Source organism: Musa acuminata, chromosome BXJ1-10, assembly GCF_036884655.1.
Source record: "Musa acuminata AAA Group cultivar baxijiao chromosome BXJ1-10, Cavendish_Baxijiao_AAA, whole genome shotgun sequence".
In the NCBI taxonomy this organism is placed as follows: Eukaryota; Viridiplantae; Streptophyta; class Magnoliopsida; order Zingiberales; family Musaceae; genus Musa; species Musa acuminata.
Window position 1 is genome coordinate 32,878,424 of NC_088336.1, and position 22,583 is coordinate 32,901,006.

General features: G+C 39.4%; 2 protein-coding genes across 3 annotated transcripts; one reads left to right on the plus strand and one right to left on the minus strand.

Annotated features, from left to right (window-relative positions):
- Positions 1-410: 410 nt before the first annotated feature.
- LOC103969427 (protein NDL1) lies at positions 411-3,710 on the minus strand. The gene is made up of 11 exons (XM_009382944.3): positions 3,580-3,710; positions 2,899-2,998; positions 2,166-2,263; positions 1,983-2,071; positions 1,808-1,868; positions 1,636-1,722; positions 1,480-1,557; positions 1,343-1,399; positions 1,197-1,252; positions 977-1,112; positions 411-873 (listed from the first exon to the last, which is right to left on the minus strand). Exons 1-11 carry the CDS (start codon positions 3,637-3,639, stop codon positions 652-654), a joined length of 1,044 nt encoding a protein of 347 aa, XP_009381219.1. The 5' UTR covers positions 3,640-3,710; the 3' UTR covers positions 411-651.
- Positions 3,711-6,538: 2,828 nt separating this feature from the next.
- Positions 6,539-15,191, plus strand: LOC103969428 (uncharacterized). Of its 2 annotated transcripts, none has more exons than XM_018819579.2 (8): positions 6,539-6,962; positions 7,847-7,965; positions 8,097-8,282; positions 8,384-8,479; positions 8,558-8,629; positions 9,463-9,579; positions 13,179-14,357; positions 14,630-15,191. In XM_018819579.2, exons 1-7 carry the CDS (start codon positions 6,623-6,625, stop codon positions 14,346-14,348), a joined length of 2,100 nt encoding a protein of 699 aa, XP_018675124.2. In that variant the 5' UTR covers positions 6,539-6,622; the 3' UTR covers positions 14,349-14,357; positions 14,630-15,191. The 2 variants fall into 2 exon arrangements, with proteins under 2 accessions (XP_018675124.2, XP_009381221.2); XM_009382946.3 differs by having other exon boundaries at positions 14,680-15,191.
- The last annotated feature ends 7,392 nt before the right edge of the window (positions 15,192-22,583 follow it).

Here is a 22,583-nt window from a genome sequence, read left to right on the forward strand (position 1 = left end):
ACAAAGAGACGCCTTTTCGTCGTCGTCACAATCATCCTATGAAATTGTGAATATAAGACATCTAAACCTAACTCACTCGATAATGCTTAGACCACTGAAAGAAGATGGAGCGATGAAATATAAGAGCCCATTTTGTTTGCTCTTCCGTTTCTCTCTTTTCTGTTCACTGTATCTCATTCGATCCTCATCTATCCACGTTGGAGTGACCACATGTGGATTAGAATGCAATGTAAACCTAGAAACACTATATTTCCCAGAAGCAAACAACGATGCTATCTCGGGTTAGTGCGAAGCTTAAAGCATCAGCCTGTCTTATAATGACTGAAATCTTTAACCAACTTGCAAATCTTAATTCAAGTTCGAAGAACAGCAGAAGGCTAATGATTGAGGAGAGCGCATCGCCCTCATCGTTATTTCATCACCACAAAAAATTGAATTTATATAAGTTATTTGAGTACAAAAGAATGTAGCACAATCCAGCACTTAGTTTATCCCACTTCGTGATAATATCTACAGATCATTAACCTGCTGTTGCACTAAAATCTCCAAAGAAAGAAAAAATTTACATGTAAGGAGTATATCTCGAAGTTTTACACGCAAAATTGATTTTGGCATTGCAACATTCATCGGCGATAAAATTGAATGAACTTCTCAGACTTCAAGGGATATTCGAGTCTTGATGGGCTTTAGCTTCAGTCCCATGCTCTCTGGCGAGAGCAATTCTGGAGAGATGCACAATGGATTAAGAGGACTTGGTGGGCTGTAGCTCAGCTGGCTTGGTCGGTACAAACCGTACCCCATGAGGAAGTACTCCATTGGTATCAGCATGGCTTGGGGTTGCTCTTCTGTCACCACTGACCCACATGCCTGAACCTGAAGCATTTTTAAGGATGCGAAAACAAGAATGAGACAAGAAGAACAAATTTATAAAGAGTCGATGATCGTAGGAGGAATCGGGGACGATTCAAATGAGTACCTCAACCAATGCGCTGTATCTCCTATCCAGTTTTGTGGTCATGTGGAGGGCCTCTGAGTGAAACGGAGAGTCCTCACCCACAAAAATTAGAGTCCGACACCGGAGTTTCTTCAGTGCTCCCGTTAAATCATGTCTCCTGATTTAACCATGGGCTATTAAATATTTACTACTTTATTCATCATGGACAACAGTTTTTCGAGCAAAGAAAGTAAGGGCATACCCGTTCAACGACTGAAGAAAACGCCAAACATTTGCACTCTGCTTCTCATCCAACAACTGCAGATGGTAAAATAAATGTATCATGAGGAAGAATGGAAATACATATTAAAAGTTCTTCGAAATCAAGACAGCGGACGGATTACTAACACTTTTACAGGCTTGCACTATGTCCGACTCAGGAACCTGTGAACTTCCTCGAACTTCCTGATAAAGCAATAAAATGGATAAAGAACTAAATGCTGCAGAAAACAAAATAGCAGGGGAGTGAACCGATCCTAGCATACCTTACTGAAGTACCGCTGGAGTAAGTATTCCTTGACTAATCCACACATTCCATAAAAATATAGTAAATTTGACACTACCTGAGATTTCAGGTCTGGTATTAGCACCAACTCTTAATTGAAACAGAAACATCACAAGGTGAGATTGTTAGAAGATACCTTAGTATACAACCACTCGGACCACGAGGGAGCCTTACAAAGAGGTGAGACAAGTATGAGACCTAGGACACGCTCCCTATACTTACTCTGAAAGCAGACCATAGAGCAGTTCTAACTCAGTTAAAGTTTGAACAATCACATATGTGAAGGGCAGTAATGATAAAAGACTTACAGCAAAAAGGGTAAGAATATAAGCACCAGCTGTGACCCCAAAGCACATGGCAGACACTAACCTGGAAAGGTCAAATCAGACTAAATCAATTACTGCTAAAACAATGACCAATTGGATACCTAAAAAACAGTCATAATCATTACGGTTATGAAAATGACCACGGTGTGATAATTACCCAAAGAAATCAAGAACGTCGGCCACCTGATCAGCTAACTGATCTACAGAAAGCACTGGCTCATCTGAGGAAAATGGAGCAGCACCCAACTGCAGGACTCTTAAAGTAGCTGAATTTAGAGTAATATTCAGAATATGGATCATAGACAAGCTTAATATTTTGACATAAGCTGCAGTTACTGACCTCATGTCCTGGAGGACTAATATGGTATATGCAGAAATTATGAAGAAGCAAAGAAGCAGCTTCTGGGCAAAAAAATAATCCTTGAAAGCACGACAAATCTGAAGAGACAAAGGAGTAGGAAGTTAGGTCCAGTTTCAAATTCTAGAAGAGTAACTTTCGTTACTTTTCTCAGTTTAAATACAATTGCAGGAGAGCATATGTTGCATCTAAGGCACAACAAAGTTAAGCTCCACAACACCCAAGCATGCAGGATTAAGGAATCGATATACCAAATAAATTGAAAATTTTTAGTAGAAGAAAATCAAGAGAAGGTAAATGGGCATGAGGTCTTAAGAAAAGGGTGATATAGTGTTCAAAATAAGTAACACCGCCATTATCGGCCTCAAGCCCAGATGAAAAAAGTGAAAGATTACATTAGGTCACTAACAACTAGTACAATACTATATCAGATCTCATGAATATGGATCTTAACTGATTAGCGACAAAAGATCCATGTAACGATTGGCGACAAAACTATGTCAGATCTTAACCGATCAGCGACAAAAGATCCATGTGGCGAATCCCAAATAGTTGGGACTTGGCTTTGTTGTTGTCACTGTTATTATTGTTGTTATGTTCAAAATAAGTAAAGGACACAAGCATCTCTCAGCTTCAGTTGACTAAATAACTGAACACAATTGAAACTTATAAGGAAAGAAGAACAGCTAAAAAATAGTATTGTCATCCAACTTACGATTTAAAGCAACATCCGGATAAGTAATAAGTGCAGGCTTTTCCAGATCCCCATATACAGCAACTGAAATAGGGCCATGGCTTGTTAACAGATGATGTTCCTGAAGAAACCAACATAAGTGTCTTTGAGCAACAAATGATAAACTATAGAAAGAAGATTTAATAAATTAGAGATTCTCTCTCTCTCTCTCTCTCTCTCTCTCTCTCTCTCTCTCTCTCTCACTCACACACACACACGAAAAGCAAACACATTCAATAAATAAAAATACCAAATTTCTCATAAAGCAAAAGTAATGCAGAACTCAGCTGCGTTGAGAATATAGAAAGAGGAATATAGCAAACTAAGTAAACAACCAACGAACAACTAAGCACACAAAGGATAGAAAAACCGAAAACCAAAACACTAAATTGCTTGCAGCTGTAAGGATTTAGGAAACCACTTTCATCAAGCAAGCATTTCAGACTGAACTCAGTCTCCAGGCAGGCAACCGATACACGAAGCTCAGATTACCCCAAATAACACCCAGTGCGACAGAAAGAGAACCAAAATGCTTCCCACGATGATAAAACACAATGAAAAGAACGCATTTGCTTGCCGAGATTAACACCAAATTCAACATTTCCCCATTAATCAACCAAAAAGACTACAAGAAATTATCAAATGAATCGACGAATCCCGTACCTTCCCTCCAAAGGAGATCCTCTCAACATCCACCGGGATCGACCCGCTCGATTCTCCCATCCCTCCTCCCTCCCCTCTCCTTGTATATCGTTTCCTTTCCCGTTCTCCCTTTTGAACCTCTCTCTCTCTTCTCTCTCTCTCTCTCTCTCTCATGGCTTGGCTTATTAAATACACCACCGAGGCTCTCCTCCTCTCCTCTTAACCATGGTCAAACTTAACTGCGGTTTACGAGATGCATTTCGACCGACAGTTTAGATCAAATGACGATACTGACCTTCACAGGATACCCACCGTCCGATGAACGGCCAACGAAAGACCCGATCCGATCCCGTGAAGAGCGGAGATCTCCACCGTCTGGTGGGTTCGCGAAGGTCGGATAGCTTGATGCTTCGGACCAGCGACGGCCCGCTGTGTGACCAATGGTTGCTTACCGCGTGGAGTTAAAAAGGACACGAAGCGTGTCTGGCCAAGGACAGGGGAGCCGGCAGCCCACGTGATGGCGCGTTCGTTGCCGCGTGGGAGGGAGCGCCGCGGCATGGAGGCGAGCTTGGAAGGACACGTGGGGTGTAGTTAATGCGGAGATTTTATGGAGGCTGTTTCCTGCGGTGCATGGCATGGGCCTCGCCTCCCCTGTTGTTGGAGCAATTCTCTATTTCTTTTCATGTTTAATCATCTACCAAATATCATATTTATTGAATGCATTTTAATATTATTCATGATAAAAAAAAAGCTTGATTAATTCTATTTCTTGTTTTATGGGCTTTATGGGCTTCAGTTATACCTCAAAGGAAAGTTCAGTTGTTCTTAGTTTATGTCTTCAACAGCACATGGAACAGTATTTTCTTCGGGAATTCTGTAAATCAATATTAAAATAAGTTTTCGGGGATATTATGTTTCATGTGCCAACAGCATACTTGTCCGTTCTTCCTCTTACCTCAGAGCCATCACCACATCTAATCATTTATGGCAGACACTATTGCAACTTTTAGAATCCACAATATACATCAACTCGGGATAGCACTTTAGACTTCTGCAACAAAGCAAGTCAATGACCTTTGCGAACACTGGAACAGTGGCTGTATAATATTAATATTTACCCTCGTCAAGATACATGTTATCGGAACATATGGATGTACAATATAGATAGATTAGTAAAATGAAAAGGTTATCGAAAATAAATTTAAATTTTATTTTAAAATAAAAAATATTAGATTAAGATTTTTTAAGTTAAAAATAAAATTAATATAATTTTAATAAAAAAAATAATTTAAATTAATAAAAAAATAGTGATATATATCTTTTTTGAATTTTGAAAAGTAACTTTACGATCATTCTTCTATTAATATTAAATTATTAAAAAAATAATTTATATTATTTTTAAATAATTTAAATTTTAATATTTAAATGAATTAAGTAATCAATCGATGAATATATTTGATTTTCCTACTAAAAAAATGATAGGACTCAACGGGCAATAGATCGAAGATCCTTAATCCTATGTATATATTAATTTAATATATTTATCAAAAAATTAATTCAATGATATGATACATCGATACAACATGAATCATTTGTGTATCAATATGATAATGATCATAGTCTAATCATCGTAAATCACACATGCCCAAGATGACTCATAAGGTAAGGACAATTATAACATGCATCAGTAGATAATATAGAAAATATCAAAACTTATACTTTCATCACTAATCCTATCATAATATCGATTATTATACTATTACTCGAATAAATATCGTTAACTATCACCATACTATTATTGATTATAAAATTTTCTATAATACAATATGTGGATACGATAAGCTTTACTTTGTGTTCACATCGTGTAAGCTCTGTCATATTTATTCAAAAATATTTATTATCTTTTCTTTCTAAAAACTTATGACATGTGTAAAATTTTATTTCTCAATTTATATACCGCCCTCAAATTATATAAACGAGATAATCGACTCCTAATATAGTCATTATCGGGTATTATTGTCCACGTTGCTACCGATTGGCATCTAGAGCTGATTAGAGCTGTAAAACCAGATAGCAGAGGGCAATCTTAAATAATTTCCATGACCTCTGATAACATGCACATGAACAGGAGTCTCTCTTGTTCTAATTTCCAACTTTATATTCACTTGGATTTCTTGTTGACTTGTATACGGTGCATGGTTTGAGCAGCACAAAATTCATTAAGTTGTAGGAGGTGCCTCTCCATCCTCATCTTTCTTGCAAGAAAAAAGAAGAGATTGAGATTTTAACTCACTTAATTTTCTTAATGATATGAGAGTTATTCTTCTAAAAAAAATACTTTTCTTCCCACTTGGAAGCAGCTAATAATGGAAGTCACCATGGTTAACTTTGCCATTAAATATTACTAGTTGCTAAGTGAGTAAAGTGGCAGCCAGATGAGCAGGAAAATGTATATTTGATTATTTAAAATCATTTTCATTGAACAACATGACAAGGATAGCACATAGTTAAATCCCTGTCCACACATATATATATATATATATATATATATGAAGAGTATTAACTTTAAATTGAATTATAAAATAAAATAAAAATAAGTACCCCTATTGGATTCAAATTTTGGAATGCTTATATAGTCCAATCGAATTCCTTAATAATTTGAACCTGTTATTGGATCTCCAACCCGAAGCCTTTTTCTTGGCCCGTAGAACTGTTCAAGGAACGTCGATCCACCGTACAAAGATGTACCTTGGAAACATCAGAACCGTCCATTTGAGATCCGCGATATTTTAGATGATGACAAGGGAAGGCTGAAAAATTGTATTCCTGCTTAGGAACCATCTTGACCGTCCAATTGAGATCGACGGTGGAAAGCGCAGATGAAACCCATGCCGCACACTGAACCCGCGTGTACATCCGCCGCACACAGAATTAGTTTTATCGCCCCACCGTTGCACGCCGCACGATAAATAGCCCCTCTTTGGGCCTCCGCTTAGGGTTTCCGCGTCACCTCTCGCGTCACCTCCCTCTCGAGCTCCCTGCTTTGCCGACAGAGGCCGCTCCCATGGCGGACGACCTCCACTACTCTTCTCGACCCGACAACAAGCGAAAGTTCGACGATCCGTCCGCCGGCGCGGCCCCCTCGCCCCCCGCGAGGCGGGCAACGGGGTTCTCTGCCCCGATCGCATCTTCGTCTCCCGACGGCGGATCCGGTGGTGCCGCTCCCGGCCAACCGTCCTACAACAGCGTCCCGCCGCCAATGGACGGGATCCAGCTCGCGAAGCAGCGGGCCCAGGAGATCGCCGCCAGGCTCTTCAGCGATGCCGAGGCCAAGCGCCCTAGGGTTGAGAACGGAGTGGGAGCGGATGACTCGCGGGACAAGGGGTTTGGATTTGCTGCAAGTGGTAAGTGTCGCCTTTCCTGGATCCGTTCGGTCTCAGGGCGTGTTACTTTCTTCTTTTTGTAACAGCTTTGACGTTGGGGTTTCGATGAATAGGATTGGTACTTACGCTTTATGCTCGATTTTCTTGTTATTAGTATTTTTGAAGTTCTTGGTTCTTAGGATCTGGGAGGCTTTTGATCAGCGATTATGTTGGGTCTTTTGGTTTGTTGGTGAGACATTAAGCCAAGGGTCTGTTTGGATGAAAAGAAGAGAAGAGAATTGGCGGGGAGCCTGGGGGTTCGGGGAGAATCCACTTTTATCCAATAGTTCTTTTTGCCTCTTTCCAAAATTGAACAGTGTGTTTATCTTTTCATTTTTGCGAGTCAAATGTGGTTGGGAACCTTCAGAAGTGTCAGCTCCTGTGTTTTTGGTCGATGAACTTGACGAATCGTTTAGATCTACGCTGAAGCGTATTAACTGTTTGTTAAAACTGCAAGGTTTGATCCAGTAATCTCGAGCTCTTTAGCAGTTTGCTTCTACTTTCGTGGTTAATACTTGTGCTTCCTAAATATTAAGTTGATCTAGCTAGATATTTAGGTCCTAGGAATAATATTGATTGGGGAGGACCATCGTTATCATGAAAATGATTGCAGGAATCAATTTTTATACACGCATTGAATGGTGGTTCTAAAGTCTGTTATTGGATCCTTGATACCATTAGTTTAATTACTGCAACCGTATTTACAAACTGTTAAACATCTCACTCCCGTTCGAGCAGTGATAATTATCATTGTGTACTGCTCTATGTTTTGAGGTGTCATATTTCATCACAAATTTCCTTTTCTTCTCATAGTGTTTTTTTCCTACTCTTCAAGCTTTGGTTCTTGATTTTTCTATGTTTATCAGATCTTGCACAGAAGCCTTTGAGCCAACCAATACCTTCCCAAATTGGCATGATGTCCCAGTCAGTTCCCGCATATGGTTATCAGGGCTCAAGCAAAAAGATTGAAATTCCAAATGGAAGGGTATGCGCTTTTGTTGTTGTGACGTTTTCCTGTTATCTATATTCCTGACAGATTTTATTAACAGTGCTTGGGCTATATGACTTCTATGGAGATCTTGGATATGGTTCAGATTTTTTTGTTTGTTTTCTTAGGTTGGTGTAATCATTGGAAAAAGTGGAGAGACAATTAAATATCTTCAACTTCAATCAGGAGCAAAGATACAAGTTACTAGAGATATGGATGCAGATCCTAATGCACAGACAAGATCAGTGGAACTTATTGGTACTTCCGAACAGATTAGCAAGGCTGAGCAGTTAATTAATGATGTGCTTTCTGAGGTACTATATGATGTTCATTATAGGTAGAACAATTAGTATGGTCATTAGCTGATGTGTTTTCTTGTTGTCATTGGTATTATCTATAAAACTTATATTGCTAGGCTGATGCTGGAGCTTCTGGCATAATTGCTGCGCGCAAGTTTGGCAGTGTTCAACCTGGTGCAGAGCAATTTCAGATGAAAGTTCCGAACAACAAGGTAACTTGGAAGTGGAGACGACATTGCATTCAAGCTGTATCTTCAATTTGGTTCTGAAGGTTTAATCTTCCATGTCAGGTTGGTCTGGTGATTGGTAAAGGTGGTGAGACTATTAAAAATATGCAAGCTAGATCTGGTGCACGTGTTCAGGTTTGCAATTCTGTTGTTGTCTTGATTAATGTTTTGTTTTTTGGTTTTAGTATCATCCAGGTTCCAACCACAGCTTACTCTTGTGAATATGCAGTACTCGAGAACTTTCTTTTTCCTTTATTTTTTGTCAAATATTTTTACTAGTTTAATGAACCTTAGTTTTGAAGGCCAGTGATAATTAGCAAATTGGACATAGGGTTCTATAGGAATAACTTAGATATTAGTCATTAATTGGCTTTTTAAAGTGCTTAATTTGCCCATTGTTTTGTTTGGAAACTTGTAGGAATGTCTTCTGGATTTATTTAGTGTCTTTTTGTCACTTGTTTCTGATGCTCAACCATCAATTGTTGAAATTATGATAGTGCAGTCTTGTTTTTTGTACGAAAATTCGTTACATTTGCTCCTGAGCTTTGGTTAGCTCAACACCTTAAATTATGGCATGCTTGTCAAGATGTATATGTGATTGTGTAGCAATTCCGATGATTAGCGGTCTGATCTTTAATGTGTTTGTATTATTTGAGGCACAGAAGTTTGAGCTATATGCATATTTTCATTTGCCCCTTATCCTTGATTATTTCAGACCTGAAAAGCATCCTTATGAAGGAATGATTTTGGTTTCCTTATCACTTTTTCTAATAAATGAGTAATGATATTTGATGTTATTATGCATATGACATGTTTTGTGTTCTTTTTGAGCTATACAAGGGTGAGCTGGTGTCTTTGTCCCTTATTTCCTTCTTGCAATTAATTTAATATATTTGATGAATTTTATTGTAGACGATTCCTTTGCATCTACACAATGATTGTACTAAATCTGATGCATTTGGATGTAGGTGATACCACTGCATCCGCCTCCTGGTGATACATCAACTGAAAGAACAGTGTATATAGATGGCACAAAGGAGCAGATTGAAGCAGCAAAGCAGTTGGTTAATGAAGTTATTAGTGAGGTATGGATTAATCACAAGTTATATCTTCTCTAATAAAGAACTTTTTTAGCTAAATATAGGTTTTAGAAATGCTGTCCTATACTCTGCTACCTATCAGGTTACTCTTTGTACATTTGAATTGGTCTTTTGACTGGTTATTTTGTGACATTACTGTCTAAGTAATTTTGGCTTTGAACACAAACATTTTGGGTTGCAGTAGTTTGGTTTGGTATTGCATAATCACATGTCTTCACTAAATTTTGAGGCAGGTTCCAAGTTAATCATGACTTTTTACTAGAAACTGTTGGCAGTATAAATAATTTTCTCTTATTTATTATATAGTTCCAGTAGAAATATCTTTATCATGTTAATTATATAGTTCTTCCATTATTTTCATTGCAATACAAAGAATGATGCTTTTCTTCCAAAAGTAGTGTTATGTGTGCTTTGCGTCAGTTTTTACACAGTACATTGATATTTGTTCTTCTCTATTAATGCCTTGTTTCGCTCCTTTATGTGTTGCAATTCTAAGGTTAATATTTGTGTCTTGGATTTTTAGAGTATCCATTTTTTGCATGAAGTCCTCTATGGTTGTGCTTTCAACATTTTTCCCTAAAGAAGAACAACAAATGGTGGTTGAAGTGGAAAGTATTTAGTCTTTTTAGACATTTTTCTTAATTGAGGCTGGTGGCAATTTAGTTAGTAGTTATATTCCAAGAAAACATTCAGGCAAATTCGTTCCAGAGTGCAGCAATGTTTTTACCTCCAGAAGTTTTTGGTTGATACACAGTTGTTGCAGTTGGCTGTTCTGCAGCAGCATATTATATTGTGCAGAATGCAAGTGAAGACAATCTGGCCTTTTGTTACTAGATTCTCTTTAATATTGGATATCATGTGACTATGCATTAGTCTAAACATCTTTTATATTTGCATGGTTAGAGGACAATAATAAATTTCAATGCAGATAGCAAACACCTGAACTTAGTAAATACTTTCAGTACTGAAGTGTGTGTCAAAGCATACTCAATTATCTAATTTTTGCAAAGAGCTTTTATGTTGTTTGTATCCCGTCTATCTCTTTTTTGGCTTACTAATTCTAGTTCCAATTTAAACAAGTCTGGCTAATATATTATTTATTTTGTTCTTCAGACTTTGACTTCACTTATAATTTGTTATTGTGATGTCCATTATATAAATTTTAAGGATTTTTAATCTGTTGGTTGTTATGTAAATATTACCATTATAAAATTCTCCATTCATCCAAACCAGGTATTCTACATCGATCATGTGTGCCTAATGTTTCTTGGATTTGCAAGCTTTTACAGTTATGTCATGTAACTCTCATTTTACACAGTTTCTTATTTATGATACTATAAAATGCATGACAACATCATACGGTGATTGTGCCTTTTATCTCTAACTGGTCAAAATGATCAGTATGAATCCTTGAGAGTGTGCAATAGCTTGGAGAGCACAGGGCTATGCTCTATCTTGAGGTGATAACCAGTATTCATTACATATAGTCCAGTTTTGCACTTGTATGTTCTTTACTAATTTTACTAGGCAACATAAGTCTGACGAAACTGTTAGTCATCCTAATTTAATTGATACATACTCTTGATTGACTGATGTAGAAAATAAATATATATGCCTGAGATTTTGGATCTACAGAAGTCATAAAGGATGAGTGGTTCTTCCTTTTCTTCCTATCATATCTGTTAATTGCTGAACCTGTTTAGTTATATCGTAATGTTGAGAGTTCTTCCTCTCTGTGATATGGTTACCAGGAGACATGTGATTAGTGTGACACGTTCAGGTTAAACGTACTAGGCATTCCTAATCGGAGACCTAATTGGTTGTTGGATGAAAGGTTGAGTTCTGACAACTGTTTTAAGCATTGCTGTTGAGAAATATTGTAATTGTAGGATTAGCTTGTGTTGGTGCTCCAACATCGTGCTAGATGTAGGTCGACTTGCACTGGTATGGTATTGAGCCTTGATTCCTTATGATAGCTGATGTTTAGGTGGATCTTGCAAGCTTAATTGTTATCTGGATAGCTACTGGAGATGTTTTGATATTTGTATGATAATCTTGAGGTTTCTTGATATACTTGATTACGGTTTTCTGTACTGTCTTTCATGTTGCTAACAGCTAAGCTTTATATCTCAAATCTGGAAATCTTGGTTTATAGTAGTGTTGGCCATTGATATCCAGCTCGATCTGGTGATCATTTGAAAATGTGGGACTCATTTTTTTCTGTAATTAATTATTTCAATATGCACTTTTTGGTGCGAGCCTTGCACCACGTTAGAGTGCACTACGAGGTAATTCCCCAATAGAGCATTATTATTCCGAACTGCATTAGAGTATTCCCTATTATCTTCTGATATGCAAATATTTTTGCAAGCCAAATCAGCATCCTTTTCATGTTTGAAGTATTCTACCTTAACATTTTGCTAACCTGTTTTCCTATCAAAAATGTTCTCAAGAGTAGAAAAATTAGATACAATAAAGATAGTGGCATGCTTGGTGAAGTGATTTCACATATGCATGGTTAGATCTTTGAGGAGAGCATGGAGAAGGAAGAGGTATTCAGTTTGACAGTTCTGGCCTATCCAGTTCTATAGATTATACTGCCAAGATGCCAAGCTCAAAGCTTAAAGGCACGGTAACTGGACTTAAAAGTCTTTTTCTATAATGAATGTGATTTGCTAATCATTCTAAGTTATCAATGGAAATAAATAGGACATTTTCCAGCACATTAGCAACATTTGGTTATTTACAAGTGATGTTGCACATTGGAATAAATTTGATAAAGCTTTCATGACTTGGTTTTCGAACTTTTAGTAGCAAAATTTGGGGTGCCACACATTCTGGGGCTATATTTTGCTTTCATCTTATGAGTTTTGCTGATTTGACCTTTCCACTATAGATTATCTTTGTTTATTCTTCATATCTTATTAACATCTCTCAGCTGCAGGCAGTTCTCTTTTGCACTTCTCATTATCTTAACTGACCTTATTATTTAATGGTGATGCCACTTGGTAGTTAAGCCTTTTTCTTTATAATATTTGTCATCCTGGCAACCGTTATTGCTGTTTTCTGATATAGTTGAATGCTATCTGGAAATTAGTGCAGCAGTAACGGTTTCTTCCTGACGGGAATTTGGTAAGGTGCATGCCATGATTTGTATTAGACCATCGTGTTGGATCTTTATCTCCATAGCCCTTCTCAACTGACTTTGAACAAATCAATTGACTGACACTATTATGTCTCTTATATAGTTATTTGGCCTAAAATCTAAAATCTTTTGTTACCTGTGGTACTATAAGTTGCTTTTGTTTAGACTATTTGTCTAGATTTGTCAACTTCTCTGATAGTCCATTAGGTTCTCGTATGAGGAGTGGATAGGTGGGCATCCAATGTACCTTGAAATTGTTTCTTCCTTTGTGGTAAGTTGGTGGTGTTCTTTCCTTTTTAATGAATGCTTCTATTACCTTGGTTTGTAATTGCCTTCATGTATCATGCTTTAGCAAAACCTTTCTTGTGATTCATAAATGCTCTTTTTGGCTCTATTCATTCACAAGTTGCATAAATTTACAAGGTAAATTTACTTGCAGAATCGTGCCAGGAATCCAGCTATGGCTGGAGGGTATCCTCAGCAAGGCTACCATCAACCTCGTCCGCCCACAAGTTGGGGCCCGCCTGGTGCGCCTCCCATGCAGCAATCTGGTTATGGTTACATGCCACCTGGAGCTTATCCTGGGCCACCACCTCAGTATAATATGCCCCAGCCACCTTATGGTGGTTATCCTCCACCTGCCTCCACAGGTTTCTCTTCTGGGTGGGACCAAACATCCAATCAACCTACTCAGCAAGCTGCATCAGGAACTGGGTATGATTACTACAGTCAACAATCCCAGCAGCAACAACAGCCTGTTGGAGGATCTTCTGCACCTGCTGGTAGCGCAAATTACAACTATGGACAACCGCTTCCTAATTACACCAATCAAGTTTCATATAGTGATGCTGCTTACACTCAGACATCTGCTGGGCTACAAGGTTATGGGCAGGATGGATATTCCGGTGGTTATAATGCTTTGGCACCTCAACCTGGTTATTCTCAGCCGGCAACAAATCCCCAAACCGGGTATGATCAACAGGGATATGGCTCAACTCCTGGCTATGGAACAGTAGCCAACCCATCTCAAGATGGGTCTGCCTCTGCTTATGGTGCTCAGAGTGGGTCTACTCAAGCACCTCCAACGCAACAAGCTCCACCAAGTCAGCCTTCTGCTACCCAAGGGTACACAGGTCAACCACCAAGTAATACCACTGCGAGCTATCCTACCCAAGGATCTACACCATCAGCATATGGCATTCCCCCGACATCACAGCCAGGTTATGGGAGTCAGCCCCCTGCTCTGACTGGATATGGTCAGGCACCACCACCTAGTTATGGACAGCCTTCTCCGGTCCAGAAATCACCAGCTACTCAATATGGACAAGGTCAACAAAGTGTGTCCACTCAAGCTGGGCATATGCAGACTGCTACTGCACAACCAGGATATGGTCAACCACCTTCTCAATCTGGTTATGGGCAACAACAGTCCTATGGGGGTTATGGTCAACAACAGCAGCAACCATACAGTGAGTCTTATGTTGGCAGTGGCTATTCACAGCCTCCTGCATACTCTAATGACAATGGTGCACAAGGTGCCTATGATGGATCTGCTGCTACACCTGCTATATCAAGTGGTGCAACTGTAGCCAAGCCACCTGCAACATGATAGTGCCTGGTAAGTCCTCTGTAGGGCTGTCGCAGCCCTTTGTGGAACATTCTATAGTTTTATGCTTTGCTTGTTCATTACTGAAGACTTTTAGTTATCATGGCACTTTGGACTTTTGGTGTTTAATAAGTTTTTTGATGTCTTGTAATTTAGATTATCAGACTGCTGGTAAGTTTGTAGTCACACTTTCATGAATATGCTGAATGACGTGTTATCTGAGAACATAAATGCATCTGTGGGTTTTTAGCTGATATCATCTGGCCTGAGTCAGCTTCTTTTAGATGTTTGCAAATTGGATAGAAGGCGGTGTAACCCGTGTCTTTTATGTCAGACAATCTAGCACCTGCAGCACCGTTTCCCTACGCAGCTTTCTGTGGAAATTTTGGACCATCGCTTTCTTGGATTGATGAAGACAAACAGAAGCCTGCATCGATGTGGTTACTTTTCTAGCTATCTGAAAGATCTCTTGGAGTGGAAGGTTAAGCATCGCAGGGCAGTGACTTCTTCATGGAAGTGGGGTGTTATATCAATCAGTTGGCATTATCTTCTTGCGAGTTGTACATGCTGGAGGTGCCATGCGGACTCACCTGACATATCACGTCTCGAGCACCATTTAGGTGGCTGGGGAAGTGACGTGCTATTTTACTGGTGCTTCGAGAGGTTGATAGATCTGCTATTTGCTCGTGTAATAGATCTTGGATCTTTTACGCCCTTTGCTCGGAAGCAAAGTCTGATTGGTTGTTTTGCGGGTATTTGATCTTACAGCTGTGTATGCTTTTCTATGGCCTTCTTTTTGCCATTTTAGCTGTCAATATTAGAAAATTTTTTTGGGTCGGGTGATAAGTTCTTCAGATGTTCTATGACTTTGACTCCTTTCGTCCATGGTGTGGTTGGGCCATGAAGCCATTTGCTGGGCTTTTGCTCGCCGGTGTCTCCGATCGTCACCTTGATTAGTTGACAATATGTATCGTGCGGCTTAACTATCAAGCTGCTTGATCGGTGTGATGACAATAGGAGACTTTTACCGTAATATCCAACTATCAATCCTCACCGGAGGATATGACACATGGCGAAATGGTGAAGCTAATTTGCTTGTCACCAGAGGAATGGTGGGGCGACTTTCAAATACCCCGAATGTTGCCTTTGCGTACGAAGTATCAGGGGTGGTGGACTACCTCACCAGCCACGGTGTAAGGGCACTACCAGGAAGGAGGTACTCTACAGCAGACATACAAGGAAGAGACTGAGTCATCCGACCAACCCAAGTCTCAATACCAATGCAGCCTTCAGAAGCACAAAGCCGAAACTTATTAGATGGAAGGATATCTATCAGCTTTGACAATTACAAAGCTGCATCTACATCAAGTCGAATCAACTACAATACTGCTGATGACGAGACGTTCAGCGATGAGGAAGAAATCCGGAGCCACACAATAGCTGTCATAATACAAACAGCAAGCAGCGAAGACAATGAGGCGGAAGGCCTGCGGAAAAACCTGAATTTTTATTTTCAGGATAAAAATATGGAACTTGATAGACTCCACATGGAAAGGGCAGACTTACAAAAGGAGATCAATCTCCTAAAACAAAAAGAAAAGGAAAGCACCTATGTCTACATGAGGAGGAAAAACAGCAGATACTATCAGTTGAGACAAAAGAAGGCGCCAAACCAGAAAAAGCAAAGAATATGCTGTTCAACCTAAAGGTACAACTTGAAATACCCAATATTCCTATAATCAAAGTAAATGTCATTCTGGACACAGGAGCTACCACATGCTGCATAGATGAAGGCGCGATACCAAAGGAAGCACTGGAAAAGAATCCCTACCTGGTACATTTCAGCGGGATTACATCAAAGACAACAGCAAATAAGAAATTAAAAGGAGGAAGGATGGTGATAGGTGACAACTCCTTCAGAATCCCATACACTTATGCGTTCCCTATGAAATTAGGGGATGACATACAGATGATAATCGGGTGCAATTTCATCCGCGCCATGCAAGGAGGAGTCAGAATTGAAGGAAATATGGTAACCTTCTATAAGAACCTGACTACTATTAACACCCTCCCATATGTTCCAGTTACAGCTGCTATAGAAGAACTAGAACTAGAAGAAGAAGACTACATTCAAATTCAGGAGCTGGTTCTATACTCAGCTGAACCTCAAAAGGACGAAGACAAACTCAGAGCACAGTTTGGAAGCCTAATCGAAAAATTAAAGGCCCAAGGGTACATTGGTGAAAATCCTCTTCAACACTGGAAGAAAAATGGGTTGATGTGTGAACTGGAGATAAAAACCCAAACCTTACAATAGAGGACAAGCCATTAAAGCACCTCACACCTCAGGCCAAAGAATCCTTCTCTAGACATGTCAAAGCACTTCTGGACACCAGTGTGATCAGACCAAGTAAGAGCAGGCACAGGACAACAGCAATCATAGTCAACTCTGGCACAACAGTAGACCCAGTCACTGGCCAGGAAAGAAGGGGAAAGGAGAGAATGGTCTTTAACTACAGAAGACTAAATGACCTCACTGAAAAAGACCAGTATAGCTTGCCAGGGATAAACACCATACTAAGAAAGGTCAGCAACAGCAAGATATACTCCAAGTTTGACCTAAAATCTGGATTCCATCAGGTGGCAATGCACCCGGACTCTATAGAATGGACGGCTTTCTGGGTACCAGATGGACTATATGAATGGCTGGCAATGCCATTTGGGCTCAAAAATGCCCCTGCAATATTTCAGAGAAAGATGGATGCCTGCTTCAAAGGTACGGAACAATTTATAGCAGTCTATATAGACGACATCCTAGTATTCTCTGAAAATACAAAGGACCATGCTAAGCATCTTCATAAAATGCTAGAAATCTGTCAAAAAAATGGATTAGTATTGAGCCCGACAAAAATGAAGATTGCAGTCAAAGAAATAGAATTCCTAGGGGCAGTATTAGGAAACTCAAGGATTAAGCTGTAGCCCCACATAGTAAAAAAAATTACTGAGTTCAAAGAAGAAGACCTTACAACCAAAAGGGGTTTAAGGTCTTGGTTGGGGATTCTAAACTATGCAAGGAATTACATTCTAGATCTCGGTAAACTCCTAAGGCCTCTCTACTCGAAAACAAGCCCAACAGGAGAAAAGAGACTCAATGAACAGGATTGGAAGCTTATCAAGGAAGTCAAAAGCAAAGTCCAACAGCTTCCTGATCTAGAAGTACCACCCCCAGATTGCTATATAATCCTAGAAGTTGATGGATGCATGGAAGGATGGGGAGGAGTGTGTAAATGGAAAAATAAGAAAGGAGACCCAAGGAGCACAGAAAGAATCTGCGCCTATGCTAGCGGAAAATTCAGCCCCATCAAATCAGCTATTTAGGCAGAATTACACGCAGTCCTGAAAACCCTTGAAGCCCTAAAGATCTACTATCTGGACAAAAGAGAGATCCTGATAAGAACGGACTGTCAAGCCATAATCAGCTTTTTCAACAAATCAGCTCAAAATAAACCGTCAAGAGTCCGATGGATGACATTCATTGATTATATCACCGGAAGTGGGGGTTGAAGTCCAATTTGAACACATTGAAGGAACAAGTAACATCCTCGCCGACTCCTTATCCAGATTAATCAATATTCTTTTAAATGCAGGATGGAAGGAAGAACAAAAGGACCAACTATCACTATTGGCGGAAGCAACCCAAGAACTCAAGGCCAAGCCCAACCCAAAGGCGGAAGCCTTTCTGAATCAAATAGCCTGCAAAATAATAGCCTCCTATTCCAGTACACTGATGAGCTCACCTGCCTTCAAAAAGGAAAGAAAAGGTTACTTAATGATGAAGACTCCACAAAAACGCTCGGAATCTTACCGCAGAAGGCAGCAGAACAAGCAATCAATGCCTTACAACAATACAGAGACATCCACTCACTCAAAGTGGAAGAGTACCGGCGGCGAAGCTCAGGAAAAGACAATTGGTATAAAGACTGGCTACCAGCTGTCCTCCAGCAACAACAACAGCTGGAAAGAGCCCTGGCGCTTACAAAAGACACCGCCCAAAGGACGCCAAACTTCAGCATCTAGGGACACGGTGGACCCCTAACTATGCTGAAATCATGCAAAACACCACCACCTAATGCAATAAGTTAGATAATCACGGGTTGAGCCTCGGGGAGCCGCCCAACAAAATAAGCTGGCACGCAGTATAGAGCGTACCTTCACTACTCAGTAGCACTTTTGAGCTGTGCCTCGGGGAGCCGCTCAAAATTTAAATAATTGTACCAGAGGGAATATAAAAGAGAAAGCGAGAAGAACGCGATGGGGCCCAATGAGTACCCGGTTCTATCCGCCTCTTCTATATAAACCTCTTAGTAGTTCTCTTGCAGAACAGGCAGTCGAACACTGAAGTTCTACTTGAGCTCAAATTCCCCCCGATCTTTGTAAGAATCCTTTTATTTTCCTAAGTTCCTTATACATATCAGTTCTTAGAATGTATGTCTAAGTATTCCTTTTGTTCCTTTTAAAACCGATTATGTTTCTGTTTTGTGTTAATGTTTAAGTATTCCTTTTCTAAGTATTCCTTTTGTTCCTTTTAAAACCTGTTAATGGTATCAGAGCCAGAATACAGAGGCTAGACCTAATAAATCCACTGGACTTGAAGTCTTAAATAACCTTGAATGAAGTATCCGATCTAGAAGTAAGTCGATCAAAAGACGTAAGGTTTCAAAAGGGCAAGAAGTCCCGAAGGAACACCGATAAGGTGAGACGACTAAAATCTAGAAAGGATAAAGAAAACCAAGTTATGAAAGTCTAAAAGCACATGTCTGAAAAATGGGAAGAAGCCATACAGCAATGGTACACTAGTTCTCATACTTCAAAGCTTGACTACCTTGACCTTGCTGAAACCCATAGCCCCACCAGGAAAGAGCTAGCCCATAATCTTGCGATTATTTACGATAGAACCTGTCTATCTAGTAAAGTCAATTTAAAAAACTTCAAGATCATTATTGAGAAAAATCAGAATCTGGAAAGGGAAATCAAAGGACTCAAGCACTCCATAAAAACTCCCACTGCCTTACACTCTGAAAATAGACCCCTTACGAAACAAGGCTTTCGTGCAACAGCCTGAAACATATTATCCAATTCCTGAATGACTACATGAGGTTAGCCTCAAAAACGGGAAGGCTATTCACAAGCCCCGAGTTATCTGAAAAACTATGGTCCAAGATGCCCGGAGAATTAGGAAAAAGGATAAAGGACGCCTTTGAATCCAAATACAGGGGCAATACGATCGGGGTAATCCCTAGGATCTTATTTTCGTACAAATACCTGGAAGCAGAATGCAAGGACGCCGCATTCAAAAGGGCGCTCAAAGACCTGTCATTCTGTAGTGAAATACCCATCCCAGGATAATATAACAAGCCTGAAAGGAAATACGGTGTTAGAAGATCAACAACATATAAAGGCAAGCCCCACTCATCACATGCACGGATAGAAAAAAGAAAGCACTTGGTAAGAAACAAAAGGTGCAAGTGCTATTTGTGCGGTGAGGAAGGACATTTCGCCAGGGAATGTCCTAACGACTGTAAAAACATAAAGAGGGTTGCAATGTTTGAACAATTAGACCTTCCAGAGGATTACGAAATCATCTCTGTCCAAGAGGGAGAAAACCAAAGTGACGCAATCTACTCAATCTCTGAGGGAGAAGACGTAGAGGAATTACAACATGGTATACACTCCTTCACCCATAAAATATTTGCTCTTGTTGAAGATAGCAGGACCTGGTGGATTGGACCAGAGTCAGGATACAGAGCAAGAATACAAGTCTCACAAAAACAGGCCGAGTGCAGCCACATCTGGAGGATAAACGAGGAACTACCAGCAAGGCTAGAAAGGTGCAACTGCTGTAAAAGAATCTCACAACAAAGGCACAGGCGACATTGCCCGCTGTGTGAGCTCACCTCGTGTGGGATGTGCAGCATCTACTACTTCAATAAAAAGACCCCTGTAGCACTGGAGGAACCAGTCAAGTTTGAACCCAAGAATCTCCTCCAACAACAGCAGGATTATATTAACCACTGTGAGGCAGAGATAAAGAAATTGAAAGCCACACTGGAAGCTGAAAAAGAAAAGGCAAAGGAAATTAAGGAAGCCCATCGACAAACCATTACAATTGCCCAGGAGAACCTCCAGCTAAAACATGAAGTAGAAGAACTGAAAATGAAATACCAAGAGCTGGAACAAGAAAATATGGAACTTGATAGACTCCGCATGGAAAGGGCAGACTTACAAAAGGAGATCAATATTTTGGGTACCTTCTGCTCCGTCGGCGTTTGCCAGTAGTAGTTGGTATTCGTCAGGGTACGCCATCCTCCATTGGATCCAAGCTAGCTTCTCGGATTCACCGAGCAGATTTTCGATAAATTCCATCTTTGCTTGGGAATCTGTGAATCCTTGGAGTGAGACTAAATTCTTAGTTATTGACTCCCATCTCATAAAAACTTCATTAAACATCCCTAATTGTGTAGGGATAATGAACATGGCTCCCTGTTGTTGAAACGCTGAGGGTAGGTTCCATGCTTCAGAAAAATCCCTTTTTTTGAATTTGGCCTGCCTATTATATCCTTCAAAGGTAGGTGCGGAGACTTCTTGAGTTCTGGTCGTCAGTTGTATCTGATTGCCATTGCCACTGCAACCACGACTAATGAAGGGGGGATCGCCCCTTTTATTTTGCAGCGTTTCTGGTTTTGATTTCTCAACTGCTTTGGCAGTACATTCTACCGTGTTGATGCCACGATTGTCATTTGTCACATAGCAGGTTGAGCCTAATGGCATGGAAATCTATGTTTATGAGAAGGCCAGTGCTAATTAATTCACTTCTAAGTGCAAACTTAGGATTTTTGCCTTTTGCATATATCCATAATTATGCGTTTGGCAAAAGTCGTTTTAAATTATCATCCGTATTTAGTTATTTTTAGCATTTTAATTTTTATATTTTTAAAAAAATTATATTGGTATTTTTTAATTATAAAAGTGAATATAGGTTTATTTATCTTAATGATATTGATTTTATCAATGAAAATATAAAGATAAAAAAATAATTTTAATATTTTATTTGATAATGACGGATGACGTCGATGATGGTGAATGGTAGTATTATTAGAGCCATAGGTGGTTGTTGATAATGGGAGCGATGGTGAGATGTGAGAGTCATTTTGTATCTATATCGACGTTAATGTAGTTGTTAAGCGATGAAATAATCGCTTGGCATTTACATCAGCGCTAACGTAGATGCAAAGTGGATCTCCATCTCTTACTATCGTTCTTCTCATCCACAACAACAGTTACCCATGACTCTTAGTAGCATTGTTGTTTGCCACCATCGATACCGTTCTCTATAATCAATTAAAATGTTAAAATTATTATTATTTATATATTTATATTAATAAAACAGATGACGTTATGATAAATAGATCTATATATTTTATTTTAGTAATTATATGGATAATAATATAAATTTTTTAAAGTATAGAGATTAAGATATCGAAGATAACTAACTAGTCACCTTCACATAGCAGACGTTACCCGTACTCGAAAATTTTGTTCCTCCTTCGTGACATTAAACGATCGTATGGAACGAAACATGCAAATGGAAATTCCAGTTTATCGAACGAGCAAAGGGTTCTGACGGATTCAGAGAACAACATCGGCCACAAGCGTCTCTTAAAACGTACCCTTTTTTATTTTTCTAAGTATTTAATGTTTAGATCTACCGTGTACTGCGACTCTCTGCTGACTGTTCCCACGGTCACGTGAGAACGATCGTAAGCTTCTTGCTTCTCAGGTCATATTACAGCAACCGAGTTGGCCGGAGGAAGAAGACCGTGGGCTGATGCTCTATTTATCAACGTAGTAGAGCGAGCAGGTTATGCTATTTATAAATGGTACCGTGTGTGGAAAACCTGAAATGATCATCGGGTTGGGTTTAAGCATTTTGGATCAGATAGTGTTAGGTATGATACGATCGAATTGTGATATAGTAGTATCAAAGCAGACATAGTATATGACTGGATACGAGTTGTGATGCAACCTCCTCTTGTAAGTTTTTTTCCTTTCTCTTTCTTTCACGAGTATAATGGTCTCGAATTTGATCGTAATTTGCAATCACTATATTAATTTTCTCTTGTATATATGTATGTATGTATGTATGTATGTATGTATGTATATATTCATTCATAGACAAAC